The 15,275-nt window shown below is 45.0% G+C and overlaps 1 protein-coding gene across 1 annotated transcript in view; it reads left to right on the top strand.

Annotated features, from left to right (window-relative positions):
• The window catches only part of LOC130127199 (protocadherin-15-like), a 409,304-nt gene that overhangs the window by 58,746 nt on the left and 335,283 nt on the right, over nucleotides 1–15,275 (top strand). The window contains 1 exon segment of the mRNA XM_056296769.1: nucleotides 10,073–10,138. Within this exon segment, the coding sequence (XP_056152744.1) occupies nucleotides 10,073–10,138 (66 nt within the window).

The raw sequence follows: 15,275 nt of genomic DNA on the forward strand, positions 1-15,275 counted from the left end.
CCTTCTGGATAGCGCTCGCCAAATCCTGGGACCCCCAGTTTATTTTTGACGGCCTGCTCCGACCCGCGGCCAATTTAAAACCGGTCACTCTCAAATTTGCGTTTGGTTTCGCGCAACCCACGGGATCCCAATCCCAATGTAGTCCTATGGTACCCCTGGCTCTAAATGACAAACAAATAATTAGGAATTTTGCCTAGGAGGTTTTCTATGGGAATTTAGAATGCAGAGAAGAGAACTGCACTTTTGCCACAAGGATTTCTAACTCGCTGTTGCTCGTGCAATTTTGAACGCAAGTAGATAAATAATATATCAAAACAGGAAATGGTTCAGAGGGCGCACGTCCCATAGACTAACATTATATGACCATATATGGCGCACTTTGACACACTAAATCTTTGCCGTTTTGACATCGCTGTAATGTCCACAATTCTCATTCAAGGGGGCAGCCCGAGAACCGCCACAGCCGGGACGCAAACTCGTGTATTCCGCACCGCGGGCGACAACGTTAACCAGTCGACTAAAGCAGTGTTTCTCAACCAAGTCCTCAAGGACCCCCTATCCTGCAGATTTTCATTGTAACCCTGCATAGGTAGCCCTGCTTGTACTTACTCGACCAATCATCTCGCAGCACTTAATTATGCAAGGTGTGCAACATCTGACAAAATGCATTGCTGATTGGTTGAATAACTACAAACAGGTACCTATTCAGGGTTGCAAATAAAACCTGCAGGATAGGGGGTCCTTGAGGACTGGGTTGAGAAACACTGGACTAAAGGGTCCGACCCGTTAGCCAAGAACTACCGAGCCTATTCATCCGTGATTGTTACATTGCCCCCTTCCTTCGGGAAGAGCATCCCCGGCCGAACTGCCGCCACCGGGATGCGAACCCGTATCTCCTGCATCACGGGCGACAACGTTAACTAGTGGACTAAACGGTCCGACGCGTTAGCCAAGGGCTAACGTGTTTACTTATTCGTGTACGTTACACTACCCACCTCCTTTGGGAAGCGCGTCCCCCCCGCTTCAGCATATCTGCTCCCTCACGCCTCTGGGCGCACGCGCTTCTGATGACCTCACGGTCTCACCGTCCCACTTCTGACACCAATGTAGCGAACTCAAGGGGCAGTCCGAGAACTGCCACGGCCAGAACACGAACCCGTATCTCCTGCACCGTGGGCAACAACGTTAACCAGTCGACTAAAGGGTCTGACCCGTTAGCCAAGGGCTAATGTGTTTACTTATCCCTGCACATTACAGTACAAATCTAAGCTGTGCTATTTATATTTTTTGAGATAAGAGCATTTGTTCAGAGGGTGTGCGCCAATAGAAAATGCAGGGATGGGAGTGGTGTATTTGTTTGGCTGTTGTGTTTAAATATTGTAGCGAACACAACCACAGGAACTGCCGCGGCCGGGAAGCGAACCCGTATCGCCCGCACCGCAGGAGACATCGCTAACCGCTTGACTAAAGGGTCAGACCCGCGAGCCAGCGGCCCTACTTATCCATGCACGTTACACTACCCTCCTCCTTCGGGAAGCGCGTCCCCGCGCTTAAGCATATCAGCTCCTTCACGCCTCAGGGCGCATGCGCTTCCGATGGCCTTACGGTCGCTCCATCCCACTTCTGACACCAATGTAGCGAATTCGGGGGACAACGCAACCACAGGAACTGCCGCGGCCGGGAAGCGAACCCGTATCGCCCGCACCGCAGGAGACATCGCTAACCGCTTGACTAAAGGGTCAGACCCGCGAGCCAGCGGCCTTCTTATCCACGTTACAATATCAACCATCTTTCTTGGGAATCGCTAACTCCACCTTTAAGTTGTTCCAATTCGTATAGGCTTTTGTGTTCTTTGGCATTGGAAGCACACAATGATTGACATCACTAAGAGCAAATGAAAAATGGGGATGGGGGGGCACATGGGGTGGCCAGTAAGATCACAAGGGGGGTCGCCCCCCCGGAAACCAGGGAAGATCCGCCCCTGTGACTTGGAAAATAATGATTTGGTCCCACTTCTGACACTATCGAAAAGGAGATTTGTTTGCATGTAAATCTTCAGGTTTGTATGAATATCAAATACAAAAAAAAACAATATGTATAATTAGCAAATGAAATCTCAGCTAAGAAAAGAAACATGCACATACAAAGTGAGCTAGAAATAACGTTGTAGAGATCACAAACTAGGAATTACGAGATCAATTTTAAGATTGAAAGTAGCTGCATTACATGCATCTATCTCTATGTGTATCAGTTTCTTTAAAATGTAAATACATTGCCCTAGGGCATGATTTGCGTCAAGGTCATCTATCATAATCACATGAGGACCACATTATGAATAATTGATAATAGAATAATACACTGAGGCCTTCTTACATCACTGAAGAGTTCAGGTAGATCTTAATCCACTTCAGTGTAGGTGCTTCCCTCTGCAGCAGCTAGTGTGACTGAAATAGAGTCACGCTAGTCACTTGCAGTGTTTTGTTTTGTTTATTTATTTGTTTGTTTGTTTTTTTTACACTTACTCGCGTTGTCGCCTCCTGACTAGATCCTTGCTTGTGTAGTATTGACTCTCAGATGTGTGTTGCTTTGGATAAAAGCGTCTGATAAATGAAATTGTAAAAAAATTGTAAAATAGAGTCAAAGATCCTCAGACAGCCCTCATGTTGGGATGACTTATCAAGCCAGGCTTTGATGGAGGACTAGGAGGTTCAGGATTTGGGCTAAAGGGGCAAATTATTTCCGAAGTGGATCTGGAGAAAGAAATTAAGTATGTATATGTACCATGATAATATTAATAATAATACATTTTATTTATAGACCCCTTTTCAAGGTACTCAAAGAGGCTTTACATAACAAACCATATTAATCACACATTAAATGCAGTTCTGAAAAAGGTGAGTTTTGACGAATGATTTGAATGTGGACACGTCAGTGCGGTCTCGAATGTATCTGTGGAGGGATTTCCAGAGGAAAAACCAACAAAACCACATCATCTGAGAAGAGCAGAGATGCAATTCTGAGGTTCCCAAAACTTTGGTTACACAAGGACCGGATGGCTTGTAGCAACTGCCCCAGTACCCCATACACCCGCAGTACCCCCTACAAAGTGCCCCGGGGTACACGGTCGTAAGCCTTCTCCAAGTCCACAAAACACATGTAGACTGGCTCGTCAAACTCGCATGCCTCCCTCAGCACTTCCGCAAGGGTACAAAGTTGTTCTATTATCCATCAATTATCCACAGTGGCGGCTGGTGCTAACAATTGTTGGGGGGGGGGGTCAATTTACCTTGGTGCAGCACACCTGACAGCTGGTTTAATGTCCATACAGTCACAGAATTATTAAGAAGGACAATGTAGCCTACAGGCCTGCATTGTCCTTGTTAGCACCAGCCGCCACTGATTATCCAGACCGCTCATCCTACTCGGGGTCGCGGGGATGCTGGAGCCTATCCCAGCAGGTGGGGAGACATCCTGGACATGCCGCCAGTCCATTACAGAATATTATTATTATTACTATTATTACTATTATTATTATAAATTGTATTTGAATAGCACTTTCCAGGGGTCGAAGAGAACTTACAGTGAAAAGAAACAAGAACACAAACTCCAAAAGAGGGTGTTAGCACTGACTGGTGGTGTGGCTAAACAGGGTCACTAGCTAGTTTCCAAAGGTGCCAGAGGAGTTTTGACTCTTTTGTCACGACTGTCAGAGTGACACTGTCGTGTGGTGATTTCTTTACCTTTTGCAAATTCTCCCACTGACGCGTTTGCCAACGGCAGTTCACAGCCATGCTGCGTTGCACGTGTCCCTTGCAGCCGCAGCACAGCCTCGAGGACAGACGAGCTCCGCTGAGACCCCTCGTGATCCAATGGCTGGCCGTTCAATTTAACACTGTCTTATTAATCAATATAGGGAGCAGGAAGAGGCTGCGTGCACATGCACTCTCTCTCTCTCTCTCTCTCTCTCTCTCTCTCTCTCTCTGGAAAGCGTCCTTTGAGAATCAGTTGAGTAAAGCGGGATGACTCAGTGAACCATGGGGAGCAGTTCAGATGACAGCGACAAGAAACGGCACCGCATTTTGAAAATGTGAGCAATGGTGGCGCTGCAAGAGGTCAGTTCCAACAGTGCTGAAGAAGTACGGTCACCGGAACTGGCGTTTGTATTGCCTCGTGGAAAAATGAGCGACAAACTGGATCGAAGGCCTTTTTCCGAGGAGGTACTTTTGTTCTTCTCCCCACCGAGTTTGGTAAGGGTTTGCGCATGCGCTGCCGATGGCCTTACGGTCGCTCAATCCCACTTTTGACACCAATGTAGCGAATTCGGGGGACAACGCAACCACAGGAACCGCCGCGGCCGGGAAGCGAACCCGTATCGCCCGCACCGCAGGAGACATCGCTAACCGCTCGACTAAAGGGTCAGACCCGCCAGCCAGCGGCCAGCGTGTCTTCTTATCCATGCACGTTACAGTATTAAAATAGTTGTACTGTTCCTTTAGCGACGTGAATGTAACAGCCAATCAAATCAGCCCAGCCTGTTAGCGAGCAGCGCGAGGGAAGAGAACAGGAAACGTGTGATGCTGCGACCTTTATTTGGGAATGATTTGTCTTTGTGTCCCACCGTGTCCACAGTGCCGAGGATTGTGTCGCGATTAGCTCATTTCTCTGTTTTATATGTAAAGTGTTTAGCTTTATCTGCTTTATGGCCAAGCTACGGTGGTCATACGAGGCTTGGGACTGTTTATCTTCAAGTTTGGGCTGAAAAAAGGGAAGTAAAAGGCCACATGCAACAGGCTAAATCAAGTTTGGACACGTTAGTAACGGCTCCGCCATTACGCTGTGTGTGTGTGGGGGGGGGGGGGATACAGATATGCCGCTCCCCGAATTCCCCTAAAATTTCATGTATTTGCATTTAAATGGGTTTAGATCAATCGCACAAAAATAATTTAGGATAAGACCTACCTAAAATGACCATGAGCAGTGGCGCCCCCAAGGGGTGGCCAAGGGTGCCCTGATACTATCCCTGCCCCCCCCCAGCCACGAGTCGCATATGCAGAATATGCTTCTGATTATGCATAATATGCTTCTATCTGATATTTTACATTAGGTGCTGTTCATTTAAATCAATAATGTATATTTTTCTTAACTCTCATATTGACAGTTTTCCACTAGCCTATACGGTACACTACAACAGCAGCATAGAATTCCCCAAATTCAGTCATGGCTTTTGGTTTTGGTGTGCCACCCCAAGATTTTCAGTGGCCCCATACGCCCATTTCACGCCGCGGCCATCTTGGATTTGAAAAAAAAAACAAGTGGTGGGATTTTAGCCACGCCCCCTTCTTACTCAATCGGAAATCAATGCAGCCGGGGCCAGCAGCAGCAAACATGGTTTGGACTACCAACCTCGAGCACCTACCGTCATTTACCACAATATGAAAACTAAGCTGGATCTTTTCTTTTTCCAGTACTTTCTGCCTCTCCTGTCCCAGTGAGGAGAGACACACACACACACAGGGCTGTATTCAAAATAAAAAAATAAGATACATTTCATTTTTATACTGTACATTCAATATTTATACATTAGATTGTCCCATCTACAATAAATTTCATTCTTTGTCCTTTAACTTTAACAAAACTGTTGGTTCATTTTAGACTAAAATATGTTCGGTCAACTGTCATTCTGTTGTGGCAATAAACTGGAACTGGCTAAAAAATGGGACTGTACTGAAATGAAGTTAAATATGTTTCAATCTAGCTAAGGTTTGTGTGCACTATTTTCTTGTCAGCTGAATTTAACAAAGGTTTAAAACAGTGGTCCCTGAAAATGTGTTAGGAGAGCACACACAGTCCCCAGTTGGTTGACTGTTCCACTTAGTGAAAGGGGTATGACCCCATCAAAAATGTGGTACTCCTTTAAGCGTCTTATTGACCGTTCGACGTGTATTCTCAAGCCAGCAATACTCTGTGTGTCTGTGAGCTCATCACAGCTAAACTGTCCACTTGGGCCTAAAAATGCAGGGATGACAAGTTTTACATCTATTTCATCGAGCAGGTCTTTGATAAGGAAGCCCTTATCGGCCATGACCTCATCACCTGACTCTAAGAGGTCCAGAACACCTGACCTCTTAGTTATCTCCTTATCAGAAATACGTCCTGCGTATAGATTACTTACCAGGCTAACTGACCCTGAGGGAGTGATCCCAATTAGGGATTTCAGTGTAGTGTTACTTTGATAATGGGAGTGTGTCATGGTGTTCAAAACCTTCCAACTAGCTGTCTCGATGCGGATCTCTGTGCAGTCTAGTATCACTCTTGTGTTTGGGTAGAATTCCCCGAATACTGGTGGCATTAGCTCATCTACTGCTGTTCTACTAGGCCATATTGGGAGGGTCCCTAACATAAAGAGCAAATAGTGGCCCACGTCGTACAGTTCCTGCTGACTGTGGCTGGCAACACATTGAATCATACAGATAAATCCAGAGCAAAACAGCCCTGCCTCACACGGCACAAGAACAGGAAAAACTGATCAATCAGCGATAAATGCTCTGCATGGAAGCCAGACACAGAAATGTGGTCTAGGTTATGGCTGTTCCTTTGCATTTGACTCCATCGCACCATGGACTCTGCAGTCGGCTGTAAAGCTAGGAAGAGTGCTTTGAGGGTGTGGTAATCCTTAAAACCAGTGTAAAACCTGATCAGATTGGGCGCACACTGGAAGCGTTCTAGACCAAAACGCTCACGTTTCAGCTTTTTATTTTCATCCTCCAGGAAAGCAATGCGTTTCTTTACTGCGTCAAGCTGGTCTTCCACAGAAAGGGGCTTCACGTCGTAGTCATGATCAGGTAGAGTCGCCCAAACCTCACTGGACACATGAGGATATGTCATACATGTGGGAAGCAATATAAATCCACACATTTTCCTCTTATCAAGATGATGTGTCAGAACAGAGCTATCCACTATTGAAAGATTAGTGAATATATATACATACATATTATACAATGCAGTAATTACATGTTTGAAAAATTGTATTGTACTGACAGTAACAACTCACCTATCTCCCTCATGTTCCTCTTCATCTTCTTCTGCTATTAAGTCACCAATGCGACTACAAACAGGAGCAAACATTTTTCAACGTCAAACTTCTGTCTCCCTTCTAATGTTTTAGTCACAGTGAAACTGGTCACCCCAATATTATTTAACTGGCTGTACATGGTGCAACCTCTGCAGCTCAATGCATACAGTAACGTTAAATGTACATGAAACCTCTGCAGCTCAATGCATACAGTAGGCCTACATGTACGTACATAATGTCTGTTGCAATAATAGCAGGAGGAGTAAACATTTAGCCATATGGCATCTTAATGTGGAATTTAGTTGTAAACATGAGTGCACAACTGTAAACGTTACTCACTCATCTGCTGACTCGGGTGTCACCTCCCCAGCAGGTTGACCACCACGAACAGGAACCATAAAAATACAAGCTATTAATGTCAGGTATTATGTTTCAACATCCTATAGTTGTTAAAACTTTCATTTTGGTGTCAGTTATAACAGACATACCAACATATGCAATGCATTAATATCTCAATTGGGTATTTATCTTGACAGAACATAGTGTAGCGAATTCGGGGGACAACGCAACCACAGGAACTGCCGCGGCCGGGAAGCGAACCCGTGTCGCCTGCACCGCAGGAGGCATCGCTAACCGCTCGACTAAAGGGTCGGGCCCGCGAGCCAGCGGCCAGCGTGTCTACTAATCCATGCACGTTACAACAGAGTTTAAAACCCGTGGGCGGTCATTTTGGTCACCCATGGTCGTTTTAGGTAGGAGTGAAATCCCGGCAGTTCTAGTGATAAGCCGGACAGACATCGTCTTCTGTGAACAGTACCTACCCTCACACTACAGTTAATGACATTGCTCTGCTTCACTGGAAAGGTGGTAGGAGAGAGACGTTATTTTCCAGAGATTGCTGCGAACCTCAGCGGATGCTTATGGACAGTTCAAGAGTCTTAAACAAGGGACTATTGCATTGATTTGTGAAGTCTGAAGTCATTAGTTATGCACTGGATGGTGACATTTTTGTGTCGTATTTAAGATTTAAGTTGGTTTATTTATTTTTGGTGTTGAGGTGTACTGGTAATACAGATGAGTATGTCACTGTTAAATATTTAGGTTCTCTGGTTAATATAAACAAGCCAGCATTTAGACTTTCATCCACTGCTCCTCCGAACCGAGTCTCTGGTCCTAGAGATCTGTTTACCCTCACAGGTGCTACATTTGATTTACCAACTGGCTCAGCGGGTAGCAAAGAAAATGGGATGGATCGACATAACTAGCAACATGGACTCACCCGCTGGCAGCAGTGGTGTTTACTACTTACAGATCAGTGCATGTGGCGCTCTGGGCTCTACATCATGGGCTTTGACTGCTTAAAGGCTGAGCCAGTCGGTTGCAAAGTAATACTGGTCTCCATCCATCGACAGCTGCCCAAACCCAAAGGAATCTGTACTGAGCCTTTCCAGGCCAGAAAGCAGAGAGCGAAGCAACATTTGTGGGCTGGTTTTTGCAAGGCTATTAGTTTGGTGTTCATTCGCGTGTGCCAGCCGCCATGGTTTACCTTATGGGCTGAGATTCAGTTGCTGTCACAGGACGGGTACAGACACAGGGCCCAATTCAAGCTAGGAGAAGTGAGAAATCGGAGTATGAGCTGCCAGGTGACCTTGCGTGACACAGTCAAACTATTCAAAATGAGCTAGTTTTAATTGACACACTTTTTACGGGGCAAATATTGAGTAAAGGCTGAGAATCATTATTGGTGTGAGGTCAAGTAAAAAAAAAAACACTGACTTGGTCAATTTGAGTAGGCATGAAATGGTAGGCATGTACTGCTGATGATCATATCACCCAACCTGTTATAATAATCTCATCCCAATATGAATTCAATCTAGTCCTCTTTCTTTCTTTCCCCTACTGTCTCTCTCTCCTATCTAGGATATCTTGTCCCCTCCCCCCTTCTCTTTGTCTCTCTCTATCCAACAATCTCGGTAATTTTATTCATCTCAAATTGTCCTCTGTAATGTTTCTATAATGAACTCTACATATTTCTCTTTGTCTTTACAGTCTCTTCCACCTCCTCACCCTTCTCCGTCTCCTCTGCGCTATCTTTGGCATATTCTAACCATACATCTGCACTTTGCATACTCTCAACACTCATTACCTTCTCACACTTTTGTAAAAGGGAAAATATAGTCACATCAAAATTCTGTCCGCAACCTTGGGGTCATTCTGGACTTCACCCTCTCATTCCAGTCACACATCAAATCCCTCACTAAATCTGCTTTCTTTCACCTCAAAAACATCTCTAGACTCTGGCCATTACTCTCAGACTCCGTGGCAGAGACCCTCATCCATACCTTTATCGCCTCCCGCCTGGATTATGGCAATAGAGTCTTGTCTAGGGTACCTAGCAAAGTCCTGTCTAGGGTACCTAGCAAAGCCCTAGACAGGCTCCAGTATGTGCAGAATTCAGCGGCCAGGGTGTTCACTCTCACCAAACCCTGGCAACACATCACTCCCACCCTTGTCCACCTTCACTGGCTCCCGGTCAAATCCCACATTTCTTATAAAATCCTCCTCACCTATAAATCCCTCCATGCCTTTACCCCCCATGACCTATCAGACTTCCTCTATTCCATCCCAGAATCTGTGGTCCACAAACATGGGCCAGCTTTCCATCCCCCACACCAGCCTGTGGGATTTTGGGAACAGAGCCTTTAGTGTGGCAGCCCCCCACCCTCCGGAACTGTATTCCAGCAGAGATCAACAGTGCTGCTTCTTTGGACAATTTAAAAGACTACTTAAAACCTACCTTTGTACTAAGGCCTATGGTCTCTAGTAACTTCTATCATCCCCGGCAATCATTTTCTGTTCTTGTATTTTATTTCATTTTTTCTTAACTAGCGTAGAGCGTCCTTGGGTTCCTTGAAAAACACTATAAAAACTAAGTTGTTCTTGTTAATCTTCAATATGTTTGTGTACCTCACATGCTTTTCTCTGTGTGTCTCTGTGCAGAGTGTAAGCTGTCGCGATCGGGTCCTCCTGCCACCATTGTTGCCATAGATGAAGAGAGCCCCAATGGTAAAGTACTCATTCCCTTCTAGCTCTTTATTCAAGGTTTCATTCCAAACCTAGCTTTTTTAATGTGGTTTTTTTTTTGTAAATAATTTTCATGTAATTTTGAGGGAATGATTGCTGTTATTGATGTGAGGCAATGTTATTGATGTGAGGGTTATTGCATAAGTCATGAGGCTTCAAGGACTTTTGCTGACCTAAATGTCATGTTTGTGAAGAGAGCATGCATGCTTTTGAAATACTGACAGCTGAACTGTGCAAAACATATATATATATATATATATATATATAATATATATATATATATATATATATATATATACACACACTAGGATACCTTACCCGGCGTTGCTCGGGGAAAATGTTCTCACTCTAACAACCTACACCATCGGATCTTTACGATGTAAGCGATGATGAAATATACAAACCCCAATTCCAATGAAGTTGGGGCGTTGTGTAAAACGTGAATAAAAACAGAATACAATGATTTGCAAATCCCTTTCGACCTATATTCAATTGAATACACTACAAAGACAAGATATTTAATGTTCAAACTGATCAACTTTATTGTTTTTTGCAAATATTCACTCATTTTGAATGTGATGCCTGCAACACGGTCCAAAGAAGCTGGGACAGGGGCAACAAAAGACTGGGAAAGTTGAGGAATGCTCAAAAAACACCTGTTGGGAACATTCCACAGGTGAACAGGTTAAGTGGAAACAGGGGAGTGTCATGATTGGGTATAAAAGGAGCATCCCTGAAAGGCTCAGTTGTTCACAAGCAAGGATGGGGCGAGGTTCACCGCTTTGTGAACAACTGCGTGAGCAAATAGTCCAACAGTTTAAGAACAACGTTTCTCAACGTACAGTTGCAAGGAATTTAGGGATTTCATCATCTACAGTCCATAATATCATCACAAGATTCAGAGAATCCGGAGAAATCTCTGCACGTAAGCGGCAAGGTCGGAAACCAACATTGAATGCCCGTGACCTTCGACCCCTCAGGCGGCACTGCATTAAAAACCGTGCATTGTGATAAAGGCGTCAAACTTGGTACATATGTAGCTTAATATATTTAGAAGAAATTTGGATTATGGAGCCAGTGGAAAATTAACCCCGTAGTGGCCATGGCAGGCATGGATGTTATTAGATCGCTTTTAGCGGGACTGTGGCCTCCCTACATTTCATATCAGCCATTATGACAAGACAGAGGAGAATGTTACCTTTCCAGAGATACCAATATTATTGTTCTAGTCCAAACAGAACCAGACATATGCCATTTTACATGTCGGATGTCAGCAATGCATGTTGAAAAAGCTAAGTTGATAAGCAGTTACTTTTGTAAACAAAAAAAAAACAATAAAAAAACAATAAACACTATTGAAGTACTGAATTGTGTATTGTTTCCTGCAGTCACTGGTTCTAACCCTTGACCAACAGAAGAGGAGTGTTTAGGTATAGATGTCTATACATAGTGTGTAGATGAATAATGTCTCAGAAGGGACTGGGAACTTAGTTTTTTCAACATGCATTGGTGACATCCGATTTCTTCTAAATATATTAAGCTACATATGTACCAAGTTTGACGCCTTTATCACAAAATGCACAATTTTTATGCTAAGCTGCCCCACTCTATTGACAGCAGATGATTGCTTATGGCATGAAACAGTTTTGTACTGTCTTACAGTGCATCCAGAAAGTATTCACACCCCTTCACTTTCCCCACATTTTGTTATGTTACAGCCTTATTCCAAAATGGATTACATTCCTTTTTTCCCTCATCAATCTACATACAGTACCCCATGATGACAAAGCGAAAAAGGTTTTGTAGAATTTTTTGCAAATTTATTAAAAATGAAAAACTGAAATATTGCATGTACATAAGTATTCACACCCTTTACTCAGTACTTGTTTGAGGCACCCTTGGCAGCGATTACAGCCTCAAGTCTTCTTGGGTAGGAAGCTACAAGCTTGGCACACCTATATTTGGGGTATTTCTCCCATTCTTCTCTGCAGATCCTCTCGAGCTCTGTAAGGTTAGATGGGGAGCGTCGCTGCACAGCTATTTTCAGGTCTTTCCAGAGATGTTCAATGGGGTTCAAGTCTGGGCTCTGGCTGGGCCACTCAAGGACATTCACAGACTTGTCCCGAAGCCACTCCTTCATTGTCTTGGCTGTGTGCTCAGGGTCGTTGTCGTGTTGAAAGATAAACCTTCGCCCCAATCTGAGGTCCTGAGCGCTCTGGAGCAGGTTTTCATCAAGGATCTCTCTGTACTTTGCTCCATTCATCTTTCCCTCGATCCTGACTAGTCTCCCAGTTCCTGCCGCTGAAGAACATCCCCACAGCATGATGCTGCCACCACCATGCTTCACTGTAGGGATGGTATTAGCAAGGTGATGAGAGGTGCCTGGTTTCCTCCAGACGTGACGTTTGGCATTCAGGCCAAAGAGTTCAATCTTGGTTTCATCAGACCAGAGAATCTTGTTTCTCATGGTCTGAGAGTCCTTTAGGTGCTTTCTGGCAAACTCCAAGCGGGCTGTCATGTGCCTTTTACTGAGCAGAGGCTTCCGTCTGGCTACTCTACCATAAAGGCCAGATTGGTGGAGTGCTGCAGAGATGGTTGTCCTTGTTGTGTATATAAGCAGTCTTGTTGTGTCGTTTGGCTTGTCATGTGGTTGTGTATATAAGCGGTCTTGTTGTGTCGTTTGGCTCATCGTGTGGTTGTGTATATAAGCGGTCTTGCTGTGTCGTTTGGCTCATCGTGTGGTTGTGTATATAAGCGGTCTTGTTGTGTTGTTTGGCTCATCGTGTGATTGTGTATATAAGCGGTCTTGTTGTGTTGTTTGGCTCATCGTGTGGTTGTGTATATAAGCAGTCTTGTTGTGTTGTTTGGCTCGTCACCTGGTTGTGTATATAAGCGGTCTTGTTGTGTCGTTTGGCTCATCGTGTGGTTGTGTATATAAGCGGTCTTGTTGTGTCGTTTGGCTCATCGTGTGGTTGTGTATATAAGCAGTCTTGTTGTGTCGTTTGGCTCATCGTGTGGTTGTGTATATAAGCGGTCTTGTTGTGTTGTTTGGCTCATCGTGTGGTTGTGTATATAAGCGGTCTTGTTGTGTTGTTTGACTCATCGTGTGGTTGTGTATATAAGCGGTCTTGTTGTGTTGTTTGGCTCGTCACCTGGTTGTGTATTTCGCATAGATGGCTTCCTTCACCCCTCTATCAAACCCTCTATCTTCTCTGTCCAAAATGTGTCCGTTGCTGTCCTGGAAGGAGCGTGTCTTCTCCTTTAGGTGTATATAGACTGCTGAGTCTTGTCCTGAGGAGTTTGGCCTTCTATGTTGGGCCATCCGTTTGTGTAGTGGTTGTTTGGTTTCTCCTATGTATAGGTCATGGCAATCCTCATTGCATTGTACGGCATACTTTTCCGGGTGTGTGGTACCCGGTCTTTGGGATGAACCAGTCTTTGTCGGAGTGTGTTGCTGGGTTTGAAGTATACCGGGATGCGGTGTTTGTTGAAAATTCTCCTGAGTTTCTCGGAGACCCCAGAAACATACGGGATGACTGTGCTCTTCCTTCTGTTCCTTTTCTCCTCATCGCTCACCCGGCTGGTCTTTCTGGACCATGTTGCAGTTTTCACAAAGGTCCAACTGGTTTTAAAGCTCCCCTCAGGTGTTTGTGTTCTTCCTGTTGGGCCCGAGTGCTCATGGGCACATTGTCAGCTCTGTGTTGCAGAGTTCTGATGACGCCCAGTTTGTGTTCCAGAGGGTGATGTGAGTCGAAAAGTAGATATTGGTCTGTGTCTGTAGGTTTCCTGTAAACCCCAATGTGGAGGCTCCTGTCTTCCCCCAATGTGGACGCCACAGTCCAAGAAGGGCAAACTGTTGTTCTTGACGTCTTCCCTTGTGAACTTAATGTTCTTGTCCACTGAGGTGATGTGTTTGGTAAACGCCTGCACCTCTTGTGTTTGGATTTTGACCCATGTGTCGTCCACATATCTGAACCAGTGGCTCGGAGGTGTTCCTCTGAAGGAGTTCAGGGCCCTGTGTTCTACCTCTTCCATATATAAGTTGGCCACAATGGGCGATACCGGTGAGCCCATTGTCTGTAAAACTGGCCCCTGAATTGGAAATATGTAGTGTTCAGGCTAAGGTCCAGTAGTTGGCAAATCTGGTCTGGACTGAGGTTGGTCCTATCGTGGAGGGGGTCGTCCCGTAGCAAACATCGCCTCACAGTTTCCAAAGCCTCCATGGTTGGGATGCAGGCAGTGGTGGCTCTAGAGATTTTTTCCTGGGGTGGCAAAGGGGTGGCAAGACTGTGTCCCAGAGGTGGCAGCTGCCACCCCTTTGCCACCCTGTAGATCCGCGCCTGTGAGGGGGGAGGGGGATTCTAAATCGGCGACTTCTGTTTGAGATGAGTTTGGCGCGGGTCTCATTGACCTTCACCATGCATGTACATAAAATATACTTTAAAAACACGTTATCTGATTTATAAATGGGGTGGCAACAGGGGTGGCAAGACTGTGTCCCAGAAGGTGGCAGCTGCCACCCCTGTTGCCACCCTGTAGATCCGCCCCTGGATGCAGGTGAATACGAGGTCACGTCGTAGGATACCATGGTTTCATCCGGTTCCAGTTTACGCCTTGACCTTGTTCACAGAGTCAATGGGTTTTGGAATTAAATTGTTTTGGAATTTAAATTGCTTGTTGCAGAACAGTATCCTAAAAAGAAAACTCCAAGTTATTTCCAACTTTTTTCCTCATTTGGTCGATCCCAGTAAAGCATAGATTCATGATGTTTGGTCTCATGCCACGCTGTGCTTCTTTTCTTTCTTTTTCTTTTCTTTTCTTTTCTTTTCTTTTCCCGTTTTCTCTCAACTATCTTTGCTTGAAAAGCTGCCACAGTCTTGGGCGTGTTTTTATTCAAACACAACTTCAAGTTGTCAAGCGTGTCTTTGTCTCCGGGCAAACCTAAACCCTTTTAAACTCAGTAGTTAAACAGCAGCTGCAGCTCTAATGGCCGCCATTTAGACTGTAAAGGGGAAACAAACCAGCATACTAAGTTAAGACTACCTCTGTGTGTGTGTGTGTGTGTGTAGGTGGATATGTGTGTGTGTGTGTGCACCCACTGCATACATTTATGTGTGTG

This window comes from Lampris incognitus, chromosome 17 (assembly GCF_029633865.1).
Source record: "Lampris incognitus isolate fLamInc1 chromosome 17, fLamInc1.hap2, whole genome shotgun sequence".
Lineage (NCBI taxonomy): Eukaryota > Metazoa > Chordata > Actinopteri > Lampriformes > Lampridae > Lampris > Lampris incognitus.